Source organism: Chiloscyllium plagiosum, chromosome 1 (assembly GCF_004010195.1).
Source record: "Chiloscyllium plagiosum isolate BGI_BamShark_2017 chromosome 1, ASM401019v2, whole genome shotgun sequence".
Taxonomy (NCBI): Eukaryota; Metazoa; Chordata; class Chondrichthyes; order Orectolobiformes; family Hemiscylliidae; genus Chiloscyllium; species Chiloscyllium plagiosum.
In genome coordinates this window covers 16771452-16794315 of record NC_057710.1, presented here as the reverse complement: position 1 = coordinate 16794315, position 22864 = coordinate 16771452, and the positions used below count along the sequence as shown (strand labels likewise).

The 22864-nt window shown below is 40.9% G+C and overlaps 1 protein-coding gene across 3 annotated transcripts in view; it reads left to right on the top strand.

The window, feature by feature from the left end:
• Window positions 1–22864, top strand: part of eif2ak3 (eukaryotic translation initiation factor 2-alpha kinase 3) — an 81688-nt gene that overhangs the window by 52309 nt on the left and 6515 nt on the right. The window contains exons 10-15 of one of the 3 annotated variants that reach the window (XM_043698756.1): window positions 1146–1258; window positions 9767–9889; window positions 10582–10731; window positions 12385–13126; window positions 19216–19383; window positions 19468–19569. In XM_043698756.1, the coding sequence (XP_043554691.1) occupies window positions 1146–1258; window positions 9767–9889; window positions 10582–10731; window positions 12385–13126; window positions 19216–19383; window positions 19468–19569 (1398 nt within the window). Of the gene's footprint in view, window positions 1–1091; window positions 1259–9766; window positions 9890–10581; window positions 10732–12384; window positions 13127–19215; window positions 19384–19467; window positions 19570–22864 lie in introns of all 3 variants that reach the window. The other 2 variants (XM_043698669.1, XM_043698574.1) reach the window with 2 other exon arrangements.

The window sequence follows — 22864 nt, the reverse complement described above, 5'->3', positions numbered from 1 at the left end:
TTGGGCTATTTTGGTTGGAGGCTTCTGATTTAAAAGGTTCCATTCTTAAAGAGATGGCTTTGCAAATTCTTATTTAAAAATAGTTTCGGTGATTGTGTGAGGCCGAAAAGCACAAGGGGACACCCTTTTATCTGCCTTTATTCTTGATGGTTGAGTGCTTTGCAGCTGATGTTCTGGTTTAGTCTGATTCACTCATCTGCAATATTTTCCCCTCCTCCCTAGCAAACCTGACCATGTCCCTCTGTCTCGCTGGAAAATGCTTCAGTTCTGCAGCCTGTTGGGATCTCAGCTTTGATGTATTCCTGATTTTCCATCGCTCCACTGCTGATGGTCATTCCCTTAGCCTCTGATGTCCTAAACTGTGGTAATACCTAATATTAAGATCATAACAATTTGAAGGGGAAGGCCATTTGGCTTATTAAGTCTTCTCTGCCATTCAGTTAGGTCATTCCTGATCATCCTGGTATAAGAGTTAAGAACGAGGGCAGGAGAAGGCTTTGTCAGCTATTTGATACAATTGTGGCTGATCTCCTCTTTGCCTTGACTTAGCTTTCCTGACCACTCTCCATAATTCTGCAACCCATTACTAATTAAAATATCATCCATCTCCTCAAATTTACTCAATCTCTCAGCAGCCACCACAAAGAATCATGACATTCGAGAGAAGTAATTTCTCTTTGTCTCTGTTTTAACCTTTTGTGTGGCACCTTATGAAATGCTTTCTGGAAATATATAAGGTTTGTGCAATATATTCAATAAGATTTTGGCCTCCCCTTCTGCATTCCATGACCCTGGATTCCTTTGCCTAACAAAATCTTTCCAAATTTATCCATTTTTCCAGCTTCCACTGCTCGGTGAGGAACAGCATTCCATTGACTAAGAAACCTGAGAAGAAATTCCTTCTCCTCTCTATCTTAAATTATTACTAAACTGGCTGCCATAGTTCTAGATTCTCCAATGGGAAGAAATATCCTTTTTAACATCTGCCCTGTCGAGCTCCTCAGAATCCGACGTTTCAATAAAAATTTTTCTCCACATCAGATTATATCTCCAATTTACCAAGCTTGCTATGTGATGCCATCCCTCTGTAGCAGGATGAAGATTGGCTAAGACAGTGGCCTGTCACTGTTGTCTGTTCTGTGCAGAAAAGGGAAGAATTGGAGTCTCCGTGTCGGACTAACAGCACAAGTGAGGTGCCTGTGGGAGAAGTTAAGGTTGAGTTGATGAATTGCAGTGGGACTGCTGACTATGTGTCCAGGTAAAAACAGTCTTAAACTTTATTGTGTATTGGTGGTATGTGTGCCTGGAGGTGTGTTTGTTGTGATGAATGCTTCCCAAGCAAATATAGGCTAAGGTGTCCAGCTCCTATGGTGTAGCCAACGTGAATTAGACTTCCACATTAGTGAACATGCATATTGAATTTTGATAAGGGGATATTGACTTGGATCTGCTTCTGGTCATTGCCTTGACCCATTTTTAAATCAAAAATTATTGTTTCTTGTCCCTGCCCAAAACTTAAGCACATGGAGAAGCCTGTCCTCAACGCAGTACTGAGGACAGGCTTCTATCCTAACAGTCAGATGTACCATCCTTTGAATTCAGTATGTTCACCCTTCACTTGTCCCTAAAGTTCAAGCGACAATGGAGTTAACTGCTAAATGCATAACGTCAAAAAAATTCTTGGCTTTAGCCAGTCATCTATTTCTTTCCGCCCGCCCCCTGGATCAATTTGTACAGGGCCTATCCTTCAAGCCTCTACAGAATCATATTTGTGTCAATGAGAGAACCTCTCCTAGGCTCAACTTGCTGAACCTCTTCCTCATATGACAATTCCTTCATTTCCAGAGTCAGCCAAGTGAACCTTTTTATAAATGGCTTCCAATGCAAATATAAACATCCTTAAGGAAACCAAAGCAGTGTAGGTTTCAATGCAATCTCATCATTGCCCAGTACGGTTGTAGCAAAACTTCCTGAAGTTTATCCTTCACTGTTTCTTCCCTATGCAATAAGTGTCAGTATTAATTCCACTTAGTTCCTTGCTATACCTGTGTACAGAATTTGAATTGAATTGAATTTATTATCATGTGTACTGAAACACAAGAAAAAGCTTTGTCTTGCGAGCAATACAGGTAGATCACCTAGTTAAATAGCACAGATAAGTAAATAATAGGAAAGCAGCGGCAAAACAAAAACACAGTTACAGTCGAATGCTAAGAGTTTGAGAGTCCATTCAGTATTCTAACATTAGGGTTGAAACTGGCTGGTGCGTGTGCTTTGGCTTCTGTATCTTCTCTCCGATGGTAAAGGTTGTAGAAAAACATTGCCAGGGTGGGATGGATCTTTGAGAATGCTGCCGGCCAGTGTTGAGTGAGGGTGAGGGTGAAATATTGTCCCCAGTCTTCCCTGATAGTGGCCTGTGGGTCAAGACACTGAGGATCCAGTTGCAGTGAGTGGGGCTTAGTCAGAGATCACTAAGTTTAGTAATCAGTCTCAAGGGGAAAATAGTATTGAATGTTGAACTGTAGTCAATGAGTAGGATTCTTACGTAGCTGTTCTTGGTGTCAAGATGTTCTCGGGAGGATTGAAGGGCAAGTGGTTTGGCATCTTATGTAGATCTGTTGGTCCGATGGGCAAATTAGAGTGGAACCAGAGCAGTGGGGAGGCTGGAGTTGATTAATGCCATGACCAGCCTTTCAAAGCGCTTCATGACCTCCGAAGTTAGGGCCACTGGGCGGTAGTCATTGAGACATGCTGTATGAGCATCCTTAGGCACAGGCATGATGTTGGCCCTCCCGAAACAGGCAGGGACAGTGGCCTGCTGCAGGGAGAGGTTGAAGATTTTGTAATTCATGTACAAGGAAGCCCAAAACCCATTGAAGTGTAGAGTTCTGTTGATTTTGTCCAATTAAGTAATGCACTGCTTTTCTTTTCTCGCAGTCTTGCATAGTTTCCCATATTATACTTGCCCAACTGACATTTTTGTCCACGCACTTAATGTATTTAGATGCATTTTCAGATGCTTTGTATTCTCCTCCTTCTAATTTATTTTATCAATTCTTAAATTAGCAATAAAATTGCCTATTATATAGTCAGTCAATTCATCCATATCATGAGCATTGTAAAATTTATGCCCATCTTGGTTTTGTGAGGGGTAGGTTCTGCCTCACAAACCCTTACTGAGTTCTTTTGAGAAGGTGATCACAAAGGTGGATGAGGGTAAAGTGGTTGATGTGGTGTATATGGAATTCATTAAAACGTTTGATTAGGTTCCCCACAGTAGGTTATTACAGAAAATACAGAGACATGGGATTGAGGGTAATTTAGTGGTTTGGATCAGAAATTGGCCAGCTGAAAGAAGACAGAGGGTGTTGGTTGATGCGAAATGTTCATCCTGGAGTTCATTTACTAATGGTGTACTGCAAGGATCTGTTTTGGGCCCACTGCTGTTTGTCATTTTTTAATCAATGACCTAGATGAGGGCGTAGTAGGATGGGTAAGTAAATTTGCGGATGACATTAAGGTCAGTGGAGTTGTGGATAGTGCCGAAGGATGATGCAGGTTACAGAGGGACGTAGATAAGCTGCAGAGCTGGGCTGAGAGGTGGCAAATGGAGTTTAATGTGGAAAAGTGTGAGGTGATTCACTTTGGAAGGAGTAACAGGAATACAGAGTACTAGGCAAATGGTAAGATTCTTGGTAGTATAGATAAGCAGAGAGATCTTGGTGTCTATGTATGTAGATCCCTGAAAGTTGTGACCCAGGTTGATAGGGTTGTTAAGGTGGCATACGGTGTGTTAGCTTTTATTAGTAGAGGGACTGAGTTTTGGAACCATGAGGTCATATTGCAGCTGTACAAAACTCTGGTGCGGCCGCATCTGGAGTATTGAGTGAAGTTCTGGTCAACGCATCATAGGCAGGATGTGGAAGCTTTGGAAAGGGTTCAGAGGAGATTTACTAGATGGTTGCCTGGTATGGAGGGAAGGTCTTATGAGGAGAGGCTGAGGGACTTGAGGCTATTTTCATTAGAGAGGTGACTTAATAAAGACATAAGATGATCAGGGGTTTAGATAGGGTGGACAGTGACAGCCTTTTTCCTCCGATGGTGATGGCTAGCACGAGGGGACATAGCTTCAGATTGAGGGGTGATAGATAGAGGACAGAAGTCAGAGCTAGGTTCTTTACTCAGTAGTAAGGGCGTGGAATGCCCTTCCTGCAACATTAGTAGACTGGCCAACTTTACGGACATTTAAATGGTCATTGGATAAACGCATGGATGATAATGGGATAGTGTAGGTTAGATGGGCTTCAGATTGGTTTCACAGGTCAGCGTAACATCGAGGGCTGAAGGGCCTATACCATACTGTTATGTTCTAACATTGAACCCTGGAGCATTGCACTAGCTACAGTTTTCCAACCTGAGAGTGATCCATTTGTATTGACCTGTATTCCTGTTAGCTTGGATATAAGGTTGGCTTACCTTGCAACCTCATGAGATTGTCTTGTGTGGTAATTTTTTATGTGGCACCCTGTCTCATTGTCCGTGTGTTATCCATGTCACCTTGGTATTTTAGCTCACAATGTTGGTACTCTTTCAAGTTTTAGCTTTTTCTGTATCTTCAACATCTGTCCCTTACCAATCCTAGTTTATCACAAATGAAATCCAAGTATACTACATCTGCTTATTTTCCATTTATCTAATCTGTCTGTTATCTCTTCAAAGAATGCAACGCAATTTGTCAAGCATGATTTCCCTTTCTTGAAGCTGTTTCTTCACTATTGCTGGGTCAAAATGCTGGAATTCCCTTCCAAATAGCACAGCAGGTGAACAGACATCCAAGGCTGCAGTATTTCAAGGAGGCAGTAACATTATCTTGAGGACAATTAGAGACAGACAGTTTCTGACTTAGCCTGTGACATCCTCGTACCATGAATGAATTTTAAAAACATGATTGCAGTATGATTTTCTCAATGTCCTGTTGCTCACTTTTGATATTGGTTTCGAAATGTAGAGAATAGGCGTAGGTTATTTGCTGTTTGAGCTTACTCAACCATTCAGTATAATCATGGTTGATCATCCTATACAGTGTGCTGTTCCTGCTTTTGCCCCATAACCTTTAATCCCTTTATTGTTATGAATTATTTCTTAACTGCTTCTTGAGAATGTTCAATGTTTGGGCCTCAAATGTTTCCTACGAATTCCACACCTGCATACTTAGTTTTTTTTTAAAATTCTCATCTCAGTCCTAAGTGGCCCAACCACTTTCTTAAGCTATGACACCTGGTTTCTAGCATCTTTCCAATGCCGGAATTAACTTGTCTGCAGTTTTCAATCTCCCTCTGGTCTGGATCAGTGGCTTTCTGTTTGGCTTTTCGGGTTTTGCTTCTTTCCACAACTTTAGCACTTCTCCTTTCCCTGTGTCAGTCTGTCACTTAGCAGCTGTCTTGTTTCTACATATGTCAAATCATAACTTCAAGGTAGCAGACTTAGCCTGGGATAACTTGTGTACTTGCATTCGATATTGCTTACCTAACTAAGATGTAGTTCCTTACTGCTGTCAGGAGTAGATTGTCCAGATGTGGTGTTTGTGACCTATTCTGAGGGCTAGTGCTTGATTATCTACCTCCTGTAGGTGTTTGGCCATCTAATACTATCTTTTTGCTTCCCCCCCCGCCCCCCCATATTTCATGACAAAGATCAGTCAAGACAATAGCTGCAATCCTTCTTATATTTTAATAATCTCCACCTACCTGAATGGATGCAGCTCCAACAACATTCCAAGCTTGACACATCGAGAACAGTGCTTGATCGATGCCCCAGGCTTGGTAACAAACATTCACTCCTTCCTCCACTAGACTAGATTAGATTAAATTCCCTACAGTGTGGAAACAGGCCCTTCGGCCCAACCAGTCTACACCGATCCTCTGAAGAGTAACCTACCCGAACCCATTTCCGTCTGACTGATTTACCTATCACTACGGGCAATTTAGCTTGGCCAATTCACCTAACCTGCACATCTTTGGACTGTGGGAGGAAACCGGAGCACCTGGAGGATACCCACGCAGACACAGGGAGAATGTGCAAATTCCACACAGAGTTGCCCAAGGCTGGAATTGAACCTGGGACCGTGGAGTTGTGAGGCAGCTGTGCTGCCCTAATGCACATTAGCAGCAGGATCCATGAACACCAACTGGCCACCGATAGACATGACCCACTATCACTAGTTTCTATACATACAGACAAAGAAAGACACCACTTTGACTGGACAACACACCACCTCGTCGCTTCCTCGGAGGCTGCTTGACCTACTGTGCTTTTCCAGCACCACACTCCTGCCTCTGATCTCCAGCATCTGCAGTCCTCACTTTCTCCTATAAATAGAGGCGTGACATACCACTAGCACTTCACCAGAGACTCCACTGATGTTACCTAGTATAGTGAAGAAATATCTGAAAACAAACCTTCCAGCTCAGCGAGCTAACTTCCATACTTATCATCAACCTGAGCTACAAATCTTCTCAAAAAAACATTAGTAGCAGCAGTGTGTATCATCTACAAGATACACTGCAGCTACTTGTTGTGGTCACTTCAGCACTTCCCAAACTCACAGACTCTGCTGCTTTGAAGCATAAAGGTATTAGAACACAGTCGGACGCAAGTTCGTCTCTAAGACATGCAACCATCCTGACTTGGAAATATAGCTCCTTTTACGGTCACTGGGTCATGCTCCCAGATGCCATTCCTTAGTAGCATGTGGTGTACTTGCATTATGAGAACTGTCAAAGAAAGTGACTCCAAGCCAGTTACTGATAAGTAATAAATACTGGCTTTGTCAATGATGCTCACTTTGTATGTAGGAATGAACTTAAACAAAAATTGAAGACTGGTAGTTCGCAAAGCTCTGCCTTAAATGCCCTTGAGCTGTATAGCATGGAAACAGACCCTTCAGACCCATTAGTCTATGCCGAATGCATTCCCAAACCAAACTAGTCCCACCTGCCTGCACTTAGCCCATATCCCTCCAAGCATTTCTTATTCATGAACTTGGCCAAGTCTCTCTAAAATATTGTAACTGTACCTGCATCCACCACTTCCTCTGGAAGTTTATTGCACACATGACCCACTGTGTTTTCAAAAAAAATGTTGCCTGTCATATCTGTGATTTCATCCCAGTTATCTATATCCAATGTATGACTCTTGCTTAGTCTTGACCAGGACTTCAATACTGATAGTTCTTCTGTAACACGATGATTGCGTTCTTGTGTAATCCTGCATTATTAAAAAATTGTGCTTTAGAAACCGTGCTTAAAGCGTTGGTGATGTAGTAATGTTACAACCAATACATGTTTTAAAAGTTTGCACTTCAGAAACAATGTCCCCAATTCATCAATATTATTACAGTGAATTTGAGTCAAAAAGGATGGTACTGCAAAAGCACAGTGGGTCAGGCAGCATCTGGGAATATGAGAGTTGTTGTTTCAGGCATAAGCCCTTCAGCTCCTGCTCCTTGGATGCTGCTTAATCCGCTGTGCTTTTCAATCCTACCCCTTTTGACTCCTGACTCTCCATCTGCAGCCCTCACTTTCTCCTAGTTACAGCGAATTTATGTTAACAGAATGCGCATTATAGAAGAAAGCTATATCTTTCTTCATCATTGCTCCCTTTTCTTACCAGCCTTACCCTTCACCCGAGCAGGAACATAATGCCTCTGAACTCTTGTTATCATACTTTTGAAAGCCACCCACTTGTCAGTTGTCCCTTTACCTGCGAATAATCTGCTCCAATCAACTTTTGGAGCTTCCCGTCTCATACCATTTAAAATTCGCCTTACTGCCAGTTAAAACATTTTAACTTATCCTTTTCCATAACTATTTTAAAATTAATAGAATTTTGATCGCTAGTGCCAAAGTGTTCCTCTACTAACGCTTCAGTCATTTGCCCTGCCTTATTTCCCAAGAGAAGGTCACATTTTCTCCTCCCCTAGTAGGTATATATGGGTAAAGAAAATGATCTTGAACAAACTTAACAAATTCCTCACCATCCACCCTCTAACTCAATGGCAGACCCAGTTAATGTTGCAACCTTACTATTCTTACATATATCTAAGATTTCTCTACATATTTGCTCCTCAATTTCCCTCTGACTACTGGGGGGGCCTGTAGTACATACTCGTCAAGGCAATAATCCCTTTCTGATTTCCAAATTCTACCAAATTCACTGGCCAATCCTTCAGAAATATCATCTCCAAGTAATGTTTTCCTTAATCAAAAACTCCCTACCCTTCCTCTCTTGCCTTCGTCTGTGTCCTTCCGACAGCCTGTCGGGGGTGTGTTAATGCCTGTCGGGGGTGTGTTAATGCCTGTCGGGGGTGTGTTAATGCCTGTCGGGGGTGTGTTACTGCCTGTCTGTGCTCGAACATTGAGCTGCCAATCCTGGAGTTTTACTGCCTGTTGGTGCTCGAACATTGAGCTGCCAGTCCTGGCCTTCTCTCACCCATGTTTTTGTAATAGCTGTGATGTCCCAGTCCATATTCCCACCCGTATCCTGATTCCATCAGCTTTTCCCATTTACATTGAAATAAATGCAGTTTAATTCTTCAGAGTTATCTTGGTGTCTTGACTTGCTCTTGTCTGCCTTTTCTAACTGACTTGCTCTTTCTTTTGATTCAGTGCCATCCTCCTCTGCCCTTCTGTTTTCATGTTACTTCGGAACCACCCTCCCCACTATTTTAAAGTCTCCTGAAATAGAGCTAGCAAATATCTTCACCAGATATTGGTCCCTTTCCAGTTCAGGTGAAAACCATCCCTTTTCAATAGGTATTTTCTGCCGCTGAAGAAATCCCAATGATCCAAACACTTGCACCCTTGAATTCAGAAGGCTTGAGGGTAAGCTAACTGAGATGTTTCAAATTATAAGAGGCTTCTGTAGAACAAATACAGAAAAGCCACAATGGGTGGACAATGGGATGTAACCTTAATTATATTCCGGCCACTTGGGAGGTCACCAAGAAGGTCTTCATGCACTAAGATATTTGGAACTGCCTTCACCTCATGTTGGAGAGCTTTTCAGGACTTGATGAACAGATTTTTTTTGTTAAAAACCAGTGTGAAGCAAAGGTGGGAAAATGCGATTTGAGGTACAGGCATGCCAAGACTTAATTGTGAGACAGTAGATTTAAGATCGCAATCAGGTCAACCATGTCCTTTTAAATGATGGAGCCAGCTTCATGGGCCAATAGCCTATTCCTGTTTATTAGGATCTTATTAAGCTTGATTAGCTTAATAGCCTAATATTGTTCTTGTAGTCCAATTTATTTTTTAATTCATTTCCTTTGTGAGAATGCTTAATTCAGAGGATGTATAATTTTGAATCTTCTCACCAGTTTATGGAGTCTGAGTTGTACAGCATGGAAACAGACCCTCTGGTCCAACTCATCTGTACCAACCAGATATCCTAAACTGATCTAGTCCCACCTGTCAGCATCTGGATCATATTCCTCTAAACCTTTCCTATTCACGTACACATCCAGACACCTTTTTTAAATGTTGTAATGGTACCTACCTCCACTTCCAGCTCCCCCACCTTGTTCCACACACACTCACCGTCCTCTGAAAGAATTGCCCCTCGGGTCCCTTTTCAAACTTTTCTCTTCTCAGCTTAAACCTATACTGTCTAGTTTGGACTCCCCTAGTTATTTGGTTTTTAACATGTATAGCAATGGAAAAACTATGCCAGTGGTATAATTAATGCAGATAAACCTCTTTTTCAGATGCCTTACTGACTTTGAATTGGTCCAGTGTCTTGGACGTGGAGGATTTGGTGTTGTGTTCGAGGCAAAAAACAAAGTTGACGATTGTAATTACGCTATCAAGAGGATACGACTCCCGAATCGGTATGCTAATGTTTGCAAAGTTTTGTTGCAAAAACGTTTTCCGTTAGTCTCTGACGACCTCCTTCAACGGACCTGTACTCATTGGCTCTTAAGGGTACTTGCATTTCTATCATGCACACACATGGTAGGCCCAGAAAGTGAATCAAAAGGTATCCGATTGGGTGCATAAAACGTAAGACCACATTCTTATCAACTGGCAGAGCAGGTTTGAGAGGCAGAAAGGCCTGAATATGGATAGTGTAATGTAGTTAACAATCTGAACTAAAAAGCTGCTATCAGTAAAAGTGACCAATACAATGTTCTATTGTCATTCTCTGACAAAAGAAAGCCTAGTTTACTAATGTCCATTAGGAAAAGAATCCTCCCTTCTTTATGCAGTCTGTTCTAACATAATTCCAGTCCTACATCACTGATTAACTCTCCACTTCAAGGTATTGTAAAATTCATCCAGTGTGGATGGACAATAAATGCTAATCTTGCCAGTAATGCCCACATCCTGAGAACAAATTATATTTCAGTACACCGATTTCCCTCAGCTATGTGTTGCTGTATGTTCAGTTTGGAGCTTTGACAGTCCTGTGATTTGATATCCAAGTGCGATATTGAAATTATTTTCTTTACTTCTCTAAAGGCAGAGGATGTTATTTGCCTAGGGAATGGTCTTGAGTTTTATTAACTTCATAATTCCACAGAGATCAAGCACGGGAGAAGGTGATGCGGGAGGTAAAGGCACTGGCTAAGCTGGAGCATCCGGGCATCGTCCGTTATTTCAACTCCTGGCTGGAGACACCACCTGAAGGCTGGCAGGAGGAGATGGACAAGCAACTGCTGAAAGATGAAGGGTAAATTGGCAGACTAAATCTCTCCTTGACTCCAGTGCTCGTGGTCATCAAGTGCAGCTGAATATGCTCTTCTGAATTGACTGTCACTTGTTGCGTGGCTTACAGCCAAGTTAATGGATTGGTCTATTTCTCTCCTCCAGCCACCCCCCCCCCCCCCCCCCACTCTAGAACAGATGGAGAGTATTTAATATGGCCCATGGTTTCAGCCCAAATTTCTTGTTTATCTACATCCCTTTTCTGTATTCTAACTTCCCAAGTAAATACCTCTTTGTTTTTAGCACTTTGTCTGTGACACTGAAAGTGTTTCACACCCTCTGTTTCATCGTACTGTAAGCAGATCAGGTGTCACCACACCTTAGGAAGGACGTTTTGGTTTTGGAGGGAGTTCAATGTAGTTCACAAGATGATGCCTGAACTTTAGGAGTTAAGTTATGTGGAGAAGTTACACATTGTCCTTAACCTTCTAAATTTTAGAGAACAATCTAATCAAGATCTTCAGGATATTTACACGATAAAATGGAAGATAAAAGTAAACTTTTTCCACTGGTTGAAAATTCTAGAATGAGGGAACATCATCTAAGAATTAGGGCCAGGTCATTCAGGAGAGATGTTGGAAAGCACTTCCACTCAGTAATGCAAGTTTGGAACGATGGTCCTCAAATACCTGTTGATGCTAATTCATTTGTTAGATCTGACAGATGAGCTTTTAAGCAAAGGCATTGAGGAATATGGCCCAAGGCAGGGTATTGAGTTGGGCCACAGATCAGCCATGATTTTCTTGAATGGTGGAGGAAGCTCAAGGGACTGAATGGCCTACTTTTGTTCCTGTGTTCTTGTTGTGGGAAGAATATTTTCTTCAATTTATTTTTAATTGCCTTAACTGAAGTCTTAAGACTATACCGACTTATTGAGTTCTTCCAGAGAAAGAGCCAGTCCTTATCTGTTCTGTCAATTCTCCATGTTTTGAGCAGTTTAGTTGGACTTCTCCTTGATCTTTGTCTCGAGTTTAACAAACTCAACTGATGTTTATCTGTTGCCTTTTCATAGTTCAGTCCTTTCATTGCAGTATCACCCATGAATCATTGTTGAACCTCCTCCCAGTGTATCTTTCTCAGGTAAAAGTATCCAGAACTTGGTATACTGTCACATGTCATCTTCATGTTATTTATGATCACAGTAGCACTTGTTTGCTACTTTGTGTACTCTAGCATCTCATTTTCTTTTTCCTTTTGCAACTAACTGTTTAAATAGGTTTGTTTGCCTTGATCACTAAATTTCCTTGTTCATATAATGTATTACTCGCTATTTAGACTCTAAATCTATATACCTATCTGATGTCCAGATAATTGCATTCAGCTATACTAAATATTGTCCTGTCATCATAACCTATATCTGCTATCCATTGAAATCTTTGGTTTTTCAGCATAATCCATATCCAGGAATAGGTTGTGATTAAATATGTAACCTTGTGTTTAGATGGGCATGTCTGCAAAGCTTTTTCTCCTGTCTTACCTTTGTTTCATCTTTTAATATCATTTAGTTCCCACATGTTAATTTTTATACCAGAAATATTATTCCTTAAATTTGTGATATGATTTAATTATCAGACATGAAAACCTTGTTTCATTTTGTTTTTTGCCTTAACTTTTCCAGCACTGATTGGCCAGCGAGTTCTCCAGATGTTCCCTCTGTGAACCGTCTAAAGCTTCCTATTGCAGCAACCTGTTTGGGTAGTTCGTCTTCGGTGAAGTTTAGTTCCTACTCTGTGATCACTGCCAATCAGACGTCGTCTTCAGAGCCATGTGTGTGTTTGGACCTGCATACAGACTTCAGCCAGTCTCTGGAACAGCCCCAGTGTTACCAGGATAGTCTTCTGTCTGAGCGTGAAAGTGAAGGCAATTCTGAGCTGGCACATTCCTTTGAATCATTCCCTTCAGCTGCTGGCAGTCTTGTGAAGGAGGACAGGACCACATCCTTTGATGTGGTGTTTGAAGATTCTGGCTGTGACCAAGCATCTGAGCATACACTGGACTTGGCACCCTTGTGTCACAATAGAAGCAGTGGTGGGAGACAAACTACCGTTTCTCGGGAAGAGACGGCAAGTGGAACTGCGGGTCTGGTTTCCAGTGATGCTTTATCGCGTTCTCCACCAAGACCCACATCATTAAATCTGGGCCAGTGTCACGAACCAGGGGAGAAAGCAAAATCAAACTCACCTAAAGTTTACTTGTACATTCAGATGCAACTCTGCAGGAAAGAGACTCTGAAAGACTGGATGAATGGCCGATGTCAGATTGAGGACCGGGACCGGACTGAGTGTTTAAAAATATTTTTACAGATGGCGGATGCTGTCTGCTTCTTGCACACCAAAGGATTAATGCACAGAGATCTTAAGGTACAGTACAGGCATCAGTGTGTTCTCTGAATCTTTCAATGGTGGTCATATTCTGTTTGTCTTGCATATGAAAGAATTTGGTGATACTACATGAAACTCTGCAAGGTCTGTAAGCATTTAAATATGCAATGAAAGTATACTGGTTAAGATTTCACATGTTGACGCCTGTAACTCAAACTTAATTGGAACCATTTTGAATACAGTTGAACTAAACAAAGCGGGTAGTGGAATGCAGGGAAGAGTGGAATGTAGTTCTTAGCCTTTGAAATATGGGTTGTCCTTGAAGAATCATTGAGTTGTACAGCAGAAACTTCAGTTTGTGTAGAACCTCTTGAGTCTCTGGGTGCTCTACAAATGTGTAGTGCGGTAAAATGTGGCATCGTGCGAAATGAGATATGAGGATAGGTGACCAAAAGCTTGGTCAGTGCAGTAGGTTTTAAGAGGCATCTCAGAAATTTAAAAAATGTGCTCGAGAGATTTAAAGAGGGTATTCCAAATCTTGGGGCTCAGGCGTTTAAAGTCCTAACCACCAGAAGTGGAGCAAGTAGAATGTTCAAGAGATTAAAATTCAAGGATTGTAGCACTGGAGAAGATTGCAGTGATTTAGGGGCAGTCTGGACACGAAGCAGCGACAAAAAAAATTTTGAAAACTCCATTTCAATTTAACTGGGAACCAGTGTAAACCAGCAAGGAAAGAGGTGATGGCTGGAAGATGTTTTTGACTTTTAAATAGTGCATCCTGGAAGCATTCAGTCATGGATTGAAGTGCCCTATAGATGAATCTTTCCTGAGTTTTTGCCTCTACACCTCCGATATCAATTCCATCATTTTGTCTTCATCTGAGTCCTAAGCTGTCCATTTGACTAACTAAAGCTTGTGACCTCTTGGCTTAATCTTCAAAACAAATGCTGAATTTAATGTGCACTCTTGTGCATCTTTGTCTATCTAAAAAAACCACCAGTGTTGTTACAGGTATACCATTTTAAATTTAACAGGTGTCTTGTTGGCCTTTTTGGGAAGCCTTAACAAGTTCTGTTGCATTATTCAAAGAGGAGTAGATCTCTGAGCCAATGTTCTTCACTGTCTGAAGCAGTTTTAACTGCTTCTAACATAGTTTAGCTGTTGAATTTGCCTTTTGATTACTTTCCACTTGTAATTTCGTGGCTCGGATTTGATGAAGGGATAGGGATCAGTGACAATACTAGCTAATTTTCTCTATGCCTATTTATTTAACCATATTTTTGGTCCATATATATTAACGCAACATCTGGAATGTAGAAAAGTACATCAAGGCAATTTACTTGAGCATTATACTTGGTCTATTTCTCTGGCTGCTCTATTTTGCTACATTGATGTTCCATATGCCTACTATTTGTCATGCAGTACATGACTGTCTTATCTCTTTCTTTTCAATCTCCAGCTTGTTTGCACATTTATCTGTCATATGTTTCAGTCTTGCTGACGATGAAGAGTACTCTGCTTCAGTGCACACAGAGGTGTAGAATTTCATTTCATTTATAATTTTGATTCAAACATCATATTTGTTCAAATTACAGCAGGAGTAACTTTAATTTTTAGTATACAATTCTTTGGAATGTATTGCCTGCACTGTGGTATAGTGATTTACAATTAGGAGTTTTTATTTCAAAATATACATTAATTATAGAAAATCTTTATTTACACAGTCAGAAAGTAGTTTCAGTTCAAGGAAGCAAACATTGGATTTGACTCTATTCAAACAAACCAAAGGCATCTCTTACTTGACTCAGACTATATTTGCATACATTTGAAGCCCTGGGAGAAGTCAATGTTGACTCGAGATAGTGAAAGCTTGTGGTATCAGGCTAAACATGGACAAGAAAACCTCCTTATTACCAGGTGCTGACTTCTGCTCAGGAATTAGCGCTCCTTCCTGCTGAACTCCTAACTACTAAGTGCTTCGTGTTTATAATTGTTAAAGGTGCAAAGAGTAACTACTGCTAGAAGTAGAAATTGTTAGTTTCCTCCACTTTGTCCTTTAAGTTACCTGGTTTAGCTTGTTAAATTGAGTGTACGAGTCAGCTCTGTGACTCCTTATATAATTGATGTTACATTCTCATGCAGTGTTTATGAGAACCTGTGAAGCTTGACCTTCTGCATCAAGCTGTTGTCTTTTCCTTTATCTTTTCTCAGCGCTACTTGTATTATGGACTGTCACAATGCCCCACAATCTTAATATGGAATGTTGTGAGGAGTCCAGTGAGCTGACCTTTTAGAGTCAGAGTCATAGAGATGTACAGCACGGAAACAGACCCTTCAGTCCAACTCGTCCATGCCAACCAGATGTATCCGTCCAAACGCTTTCTATTCACATACCCATCCAGATGCCTTTTAAATGTTGCAATTGTACTAGGCTCCACCTTTCCTCTGGCAGCTCATTCCATACACGTACCACTCTCTGCATGAAAAGGTTGCGTCTTAATTCCCTCCTTTATCTTTCCCCTCTCACTCTAAACCTATGGCCTATAATTCTGGATTTCCCCACCCCAGGGAAAAGACTTTGTCTATTTGTCTAGTTATCTGATCCATGCCCCTTGTGATTTTATAAACCTCTACTATCACTTTGTAAATTAATTGAATTTCACACACACAATCTTGTCATTCTGTCCTCACAGATTTATGTTCTTCTCAGTGCTTCTCTATTCTTTTCGATCAAATTGCTCCTTCATATTTTTCCATCCCTTTTTGTTGCATATTTTTATTATCATCTCTTCAGTGCTGTCATTCTCAATACTTAGGGTAGTATCATACGATAACAAATTTTACTTTCTAGACACTTCATGCCTAAACAGGCTTCCCCTTACTTCCACCATTAGATTAATTAGTAATCATCTTAACACCAGCACCTTCCAGTTTTGAACACTATTTAGCCCCCATCTTGTTTCTTGTTATGCCAGTCATATGTTTTGAACATTCAAATGTGCTAATTAGCAGAAATAGGCCATTCAGCTCCTCAAGCCATTAGGTCAGACCTTGGTTGGTCTGAGGCATTGTGTTCTAAAGAGGCGCAACTCTGAGAGGGAAACCCTGAATTTTAAAATAGTGTCCCTTTGCTCTGGGCTTGACCCGTGAAGAGACCTCCTTTCCACATCTTGTATAATTCAATTACCTGCACCATTCATGACTCTTCAGAAACTGAAGCAGTTCATATCCAACTACAGTGCTAGGACAGTATCCAAGTTTGGGCTGATAAGTGGCAAGTAACATTTGCACCACACAAATGCCAGACAATGATTATCTCCAACAAGAATAGAACATAGGACAATATAGCGCAGAACAGGCCCTTTCGGCCTTCAATGTTGCACCGACCTGTGAACTATTCTCAGCGCGTCCCCTACACTATCCCAAAATCGTTCATGTGTTTATCTAAGGATTTGTTTAAATCTCCCTAATGTGGCTGAGTTGACTACATTAGCAGGTAGGGCATTCCACGCCCATACCACTCTCTGCTAAAAGAACCTGCCTCTGACATCTGTCTTAAATCTATCACCCCTCAATTTGTAGTTATGCCCCCTCGTACAAGCTGACGTCATCATCCTCAGAAAAAGTCTTTGTCTACCCTATCTAATCCTCTGATCATCTAGTATGTCTCTATCAAATCCCCACCCCCTTAGCCATCTTCTTTCCAATGAGAATAGACTCAAGTCTCTCAGCCTTTCCTCATAAGACCTTCCCTCTAGACCAGGCAACATCTTGATAAATCTCCTCTGCACCTTTTCCAATGCTTCCACATCCTTCCTGTAATGGGGCGACCAGAACTGTACACGATATTCCAAGTGTGGCCGCACTAGCGTTTTGTATAGTTGCAGCATGATATTGCGGTTCCGGAACTCGATCCCTCTACGAATGAAACCTAACACACCGTATGCCTTCTTAACAGCACTATCCACCTGGGTGGCAATGTTCAGGATCAATGTACACCGATTCCAAGATCCCTCTGCACATCCACACTGCCAAGAATCTTTCCATCGATTCTGCCTTCCTGTTATTCTTCCCAAAATGCATCACCTCACATTTAGCTGCATTGAACTCCATTTGCCACCTCTCAGCCCAATTCTGCAGTTTATCCAAGTCCCCCTGCAACCTGTAACATTCTTCCACACTGCCTACTACTCCACCGACTTTAGTGTCGTCTGCAAATTTACTAATCCATCTACCTATGTCTGCGGCAAAGTCATTTATAAAAATGATTAACAGCAGTGGTCCCAAAACAGACCCTTGTGGCATACAACTAGTAACCGGACTCCAGGCTGAATATTCTCCATCAACCACCACTCGCTGCCTTCTTTCAGAAAACCAGTTTCTAATCCAAACTGCTAAATCACCCTCAATCCCTTGCCTCTGCATTTTCTCCAACAGCCGACCATGTGGAACCTTATAAAAGACTTTACTGAAGTCCATATATACCACGTCAATTGCCCTACCCTCATCCACATGTTTGGTCACCTTCTCAAAAAAACTCAATGAAGTTGTGAGACATGACCTGCCCTTAACGAAACCATGTTGACTATCTGAAATCAAATTGTTGCTTCCTAGATGATAAATCTTATCTCTCCTAATTCTTTCCAAAACCATTCCCGCAACAGAAGTAAGGCTCACTGATCTATAATTACCTGGGTCATCTCTTCTGCCCTTCTTGAACAAGGGCACAACAACTCCTCCATGGCTTCCCAGAGAATTGATTACACCTGTTTGTAACTAACCTCGATCCTTTCTAGTCTAATATCTCATACCTCATTCTTCTCCTCAACAAGATTCTCATTTTCCTGAGTGAAAACCAATGAGAAATGTTCGTTTAGCTCCTCTTCGATCTCCACAGGGTCCACACTCAACTTCCCACTTCTATCTTTGATCTAGCCATCATTCCATATAATTACCATTGCTAAATCATTTAGGGGGTTGTAATTTGCCAGAAACTGAACTAGACTCATCATACACATCCTGTGGCTATCAGGGCAGGTCTAAGACCAGGAATCCTGCAACAAACAGCTCTCCTCTTGACTCCCCAAAGCCTGTCCACCATCTACTTGGCACTAGTCAAGTGTTTCAAAGAATATACTTCATTTACCTGGATGACTGCAGCTCCAACAATAATCAGAGTTTTACACCATCCAGGAAATAAAAACAGTCTGCTTGGTTTGCACCATATTAATAAGTATTTATTTTGTTCGTCGCAGTAGTGAGTACCATCTACAAGATGCACTGAAGAAATTTCTAAGCTTCCTTCGGCAACAACTTCAAAGTGCACAGCTGCTATCATCAATAAGGACAAGAAAATTTGCATGGAAACACCATCACCTGCATGTTCCTCATTAAGCCTCTCACGATCTTGACTTGGAAATGTATTGCTGATCCTTCAATTTTTGTTGGTTAAAATCCTAGAACTCCTCCTAAACAGTTTTGCGGTTTTGGTTTCTCTTGTCATACAGTGTGGTGGAGGCCACTAGGCTGATCAGGATATCCTATGCGGAGCGACTAGTTCACTTGTGTTTGTCTTAATTAGAATTTTGAAGGATGAGAGGTACTCTAATTGAAAAGTGTAAAATTCTAATGGGTTAGAAGCAGGGAGGATGTTTTCCCTGGATGGGGAGTCTAGAGCCAGTCTCAGGGCATTTAGGTTTAGGATGAGAAAAGATTTCTTCATTCAAAGGTTCTCTCACAAAGAATGTTCTCCCACAGAAGGCTGTGGAGACGAAGTTACTGCATGTATTCCAGAAAGAGAAGTTTATACATTTTTTTTTTTAAAAGGCACCACAGGGTTTTGGGAGAAAACAAGAATATGATATTGCGATAGAGGATTGGCCACGGTCATAGTGAATGGTGGAGGAGTTTTGAGGGCGGAATACCGTACTTCTCCTACTTTCTATGTTCACCATTAAATGCAGTGGTTCCCAGACACACTTTCAATCCTAAATTTTTTGCAAAAAGTTGTTTTAATTTCTTAACAGTCTCTTATTTAGTCTGAATACACTTTTATCAATAGTTTCTCTTAATCACGAGTCTTATGTACTCTTGTTTGAAATGGGGTTCATTTTTATTTCCCTTTTAAGCCTTCAAATATTTTCTTTACTTTGGATGATGTGGTGAAAGTGGGTGACTTTGGGCTAGTCACTGAAATGGACCAAGAGGAAGAAGAGGGATCCATACTTACACCAATGCCAGTGTATGCTAGACACACAGGGCAAGTGGGCACTAAGCTCTATATGAGTCCAGAGCAGGTGAGTAATGTCAAACTCAAACATTTCCACTGAACTCGGTAAATGTTAAGTTTAACATTGTAAAAGCTTCTTTATACTTCATAGATATCTGGAAATACTTACTCTCACAAAGTGGACATCTTTTCTTTGGGCCTGATCCTGTTTGAATTGTTGTATCCCTTCAGTACACAAATGGAGAGAGTTCAGGTAAATACCACTACAGAGTTATGTAACATTGGTGAAGAGACAATGAGTTGTGAAGAAAGATGTTTTATACTTGTTGTTATTATGGGATTTATTTTTTTAAATGGAGGCAAATAGATTGTGTCACTTCCTTGAAGGTCATTGTTTTTATTTTAAAAAAAAAAGTCAAAGTCCCAAGGAACAGTGCCCAAATGTTTGTGATGACAGTAATGAACCTGGGAGAACTATCATACTGATGGATAGATGCTTATTTTGAGTTTACATGAGATTAAAAGGCAATAATTTTAGTTTGACCTCCAAGCAGAAGGTTCAAGGCCTCTGTTCAGAAGAACTAAGAGTTTACTTCAGAAGCAAGAACACTTGCTATCAGCAGAAAAGTTTAACGTATTGTACAGAGGAAGTCACAACAACCAAAGTGTTATAGTTTATCAATTTTCCAAGGCAGGCAAATTGGCTAGAAAGCTTCACCTTGTTAAAACTCCGAGCTTAAGCACTCAGAATTATGAAAGGTTCATGCCAGTGAACTTTGATAGGAATTGAAAAATTGTCTCAAGGTCAAAAGACAAGAATTGGAAATATCACTTAAGTAATCCATAGCATTAAACTAGGAGTCCTATTTGTCTAAAATAGTGTCCCTAAAAATGATGGTGTTTGAGAATTGGTTGAAACTTTGCTGTCTTTATCAAAATCTTTTGAACTAACTTGTAGTTTTGTTCTTTGTATAATAAACATATGCTTTTTGAGTAGCGAGTGGTAAGTAGCAAGTATAACCTCTCCATTCAAGGAGGGCAAGAGGTAGAAAACTAAAGCCAGTTAGCTTAATGTCTTTCATGAGGGAGGTGTTAGAATCAATCACTAAAGAGAGGAGATCTGTGCACTTAAGTATCTGTATTTGAGAAGTCTGCATGGTTTTGTCCCAGGGATATAATGAAAAAAAATTGGTAATCTTTGTATAAGTTATTTGCATTTTGGCTAAAAGGGAGTCGGAATACTTGGGTTTCCAGAAGACATTTAGTAAAGTGCTACATCAAGAACAGTAGCAGAAAATAAGATTTCATTGTGTGGGGTACTATATTAGAATGGATAGATGGTTGGCTGGCTGGCAGAAAATGGAGTATATATAAATGGGTCTTTGCCTGCTTAATCGGATGTGATGAGATCAGATGCTTCATGAGTCTTCTGGAGCTTCAAGATTTTGCAATTTGCAACAGTGATGTCAATGAAAGGCATGATAAGGGCTGACAACTGGTATTCATTTGACACTAATGCCGAGCGTTGACCATCACCAATGAAAGGCAATCTAATCACTGCCCCTTGATATTCAATAATGTCACCATCATTGAATTCCCCTCCTTTCAACATCTTGGAGTTACCATTGACCAGAAAGTCAACTGGGCTCGTCTCACAAACGCAGGAGCAGATCAGAGGTTAGGAATGCTGTGGCATGTAACTCACCACCTGACTCCACAATGCCTGTCTGCCACCTACAAGTCACAAGTCAAGAAGTATCTGGATGGGTACAGCTCCAACAATACCCAGTATGCATCATCCAGGACAAAGCAGCCTGCTTGATTGGCACTATATCCACAAGCATCCACTCCCTCCTCCAACTTCACTCAGTTGCAGCAGTATGTACCATCTATAAGATGCACTGAGATATTCAGAGATCTTAAGACAGTTCCTTCCAAACTCATGACCACATCCATCTCGAAGGACAAGGGCAGAACATATGTGGGACTCCACTACCTGCAAGTTCCCCTCCAAGCCACTCACTGCCCTGACTTGAAAATGTATCATCTGGGTCACTGTCATTAGGTCAAAATCCTGAATTCTCTCCCTATTGTGGGTTAACCAACAGTACATGGACTGCAGCAGTTCAAGGAGGTAGCTCGCCACCATCTTCTGTTGGACAATGAAAGACTGATAATAAATGATGACCAGCCAGAGTGGTGTAAATGGATTCCATGAGAGGTTTCAAAAGAATATATTCGAGAGAGAGTGTTGGAGAATGGGACCAGCTGGTTCGCTCTTTTGGGAACCGTTGTAGGCATGATGGGCCAAATGGCTTGCTGTTCTGTAAAATTCTACAGTTTGAAAGACCAGTATAGATAGATTGAGTGTTCAAACATCTGGCAGCTGTAACACCATATGGGAGAATGTGATATTGTTCATTTTGGCAGGAAGATTGAACAATAGAGCATTACTTAAATTACTTCAAAAGAAAGCCTAAGCTTTTGATGTTCGGATGCACAAATCACAAGGTTAATAGTGTATGCAGGTACAGCACAAAATCAAGAAAGCTAATGAAATACCCTTTTTTTAATTACAAGAGGATATAAGCATAAAAGTAAGGATTGGAATCTTCATTTATGTATGGCAGTTGTGAGACTACGTCCCAAATACCATATGAGCTTTTGGTCTCTTTTTGTTTTACATGTAAATGCTTGGGAGGTCCAGTGGAGCTTTACTAAAGTATCAAGAATGAGTGTGTTGTCTTGAGGATAGGTTGCACAGGCTAGGTTTGTTTCCTCTGGACTTCAGAAGAGTGAGAGGAGACTTGGTTGAAGTACAAGATCCTGAATGGTTTTGCTAAGTGGATGAAGAAAGAATGTTTTCTGTTTCAGGTCAGTCTAGAGCTAAGGGGCAGGGTTCAAAGTTAGGAGGTTGCTCTTTCAGGGTAGTGATGAGAAAGTTTTTCTCTGGGTTGTAGAACTTTGGAATTCTTTGCCTCCAGAACATGGTGAAAGTGAGGTCATTAAACACTTTTCAGAGGATGGATTCTTGTTAGGCAGAGGAATTGAGCATTATCCAAAGTAGATGGGAATGTAGAGTTTAAAAGAAAAGAACAGATCAGCCATCAACTTGAATGTTAGGAAAGGTACAAGAGGTCAACCAATCTACTATTGCCCCTTGTTTTGTATGCTTGAATGTTCTTTTGTTCAAAGAAACCTGTAGCCTTGTATGAGTGTGTTTCTAATCACCATGGTAAGCAAAGTCAAAAGTCACATGACACTAGGTTATAACCCAATAGATTTATTTAAAATCACCAAGCTTTGGAGGGCTGCTCCGAACTCACTTCAGTCCACCGGATGAAACAGTACTCTGAAAGCGCATGATTTTAAATAAATCTGTTGGGCTATAACCTGGTGTCATGTGACTTTTGACATTGTTCGTCTGCATCTCCATGGCAAGCAATTGCAAACAATTAAATATAGATCTGTAGAGCCATGTTTCCTTCTGGGAATGTGTTTGATTTAGTAATACCACTAATTGAGATAATTAGATAACAAATTAGACA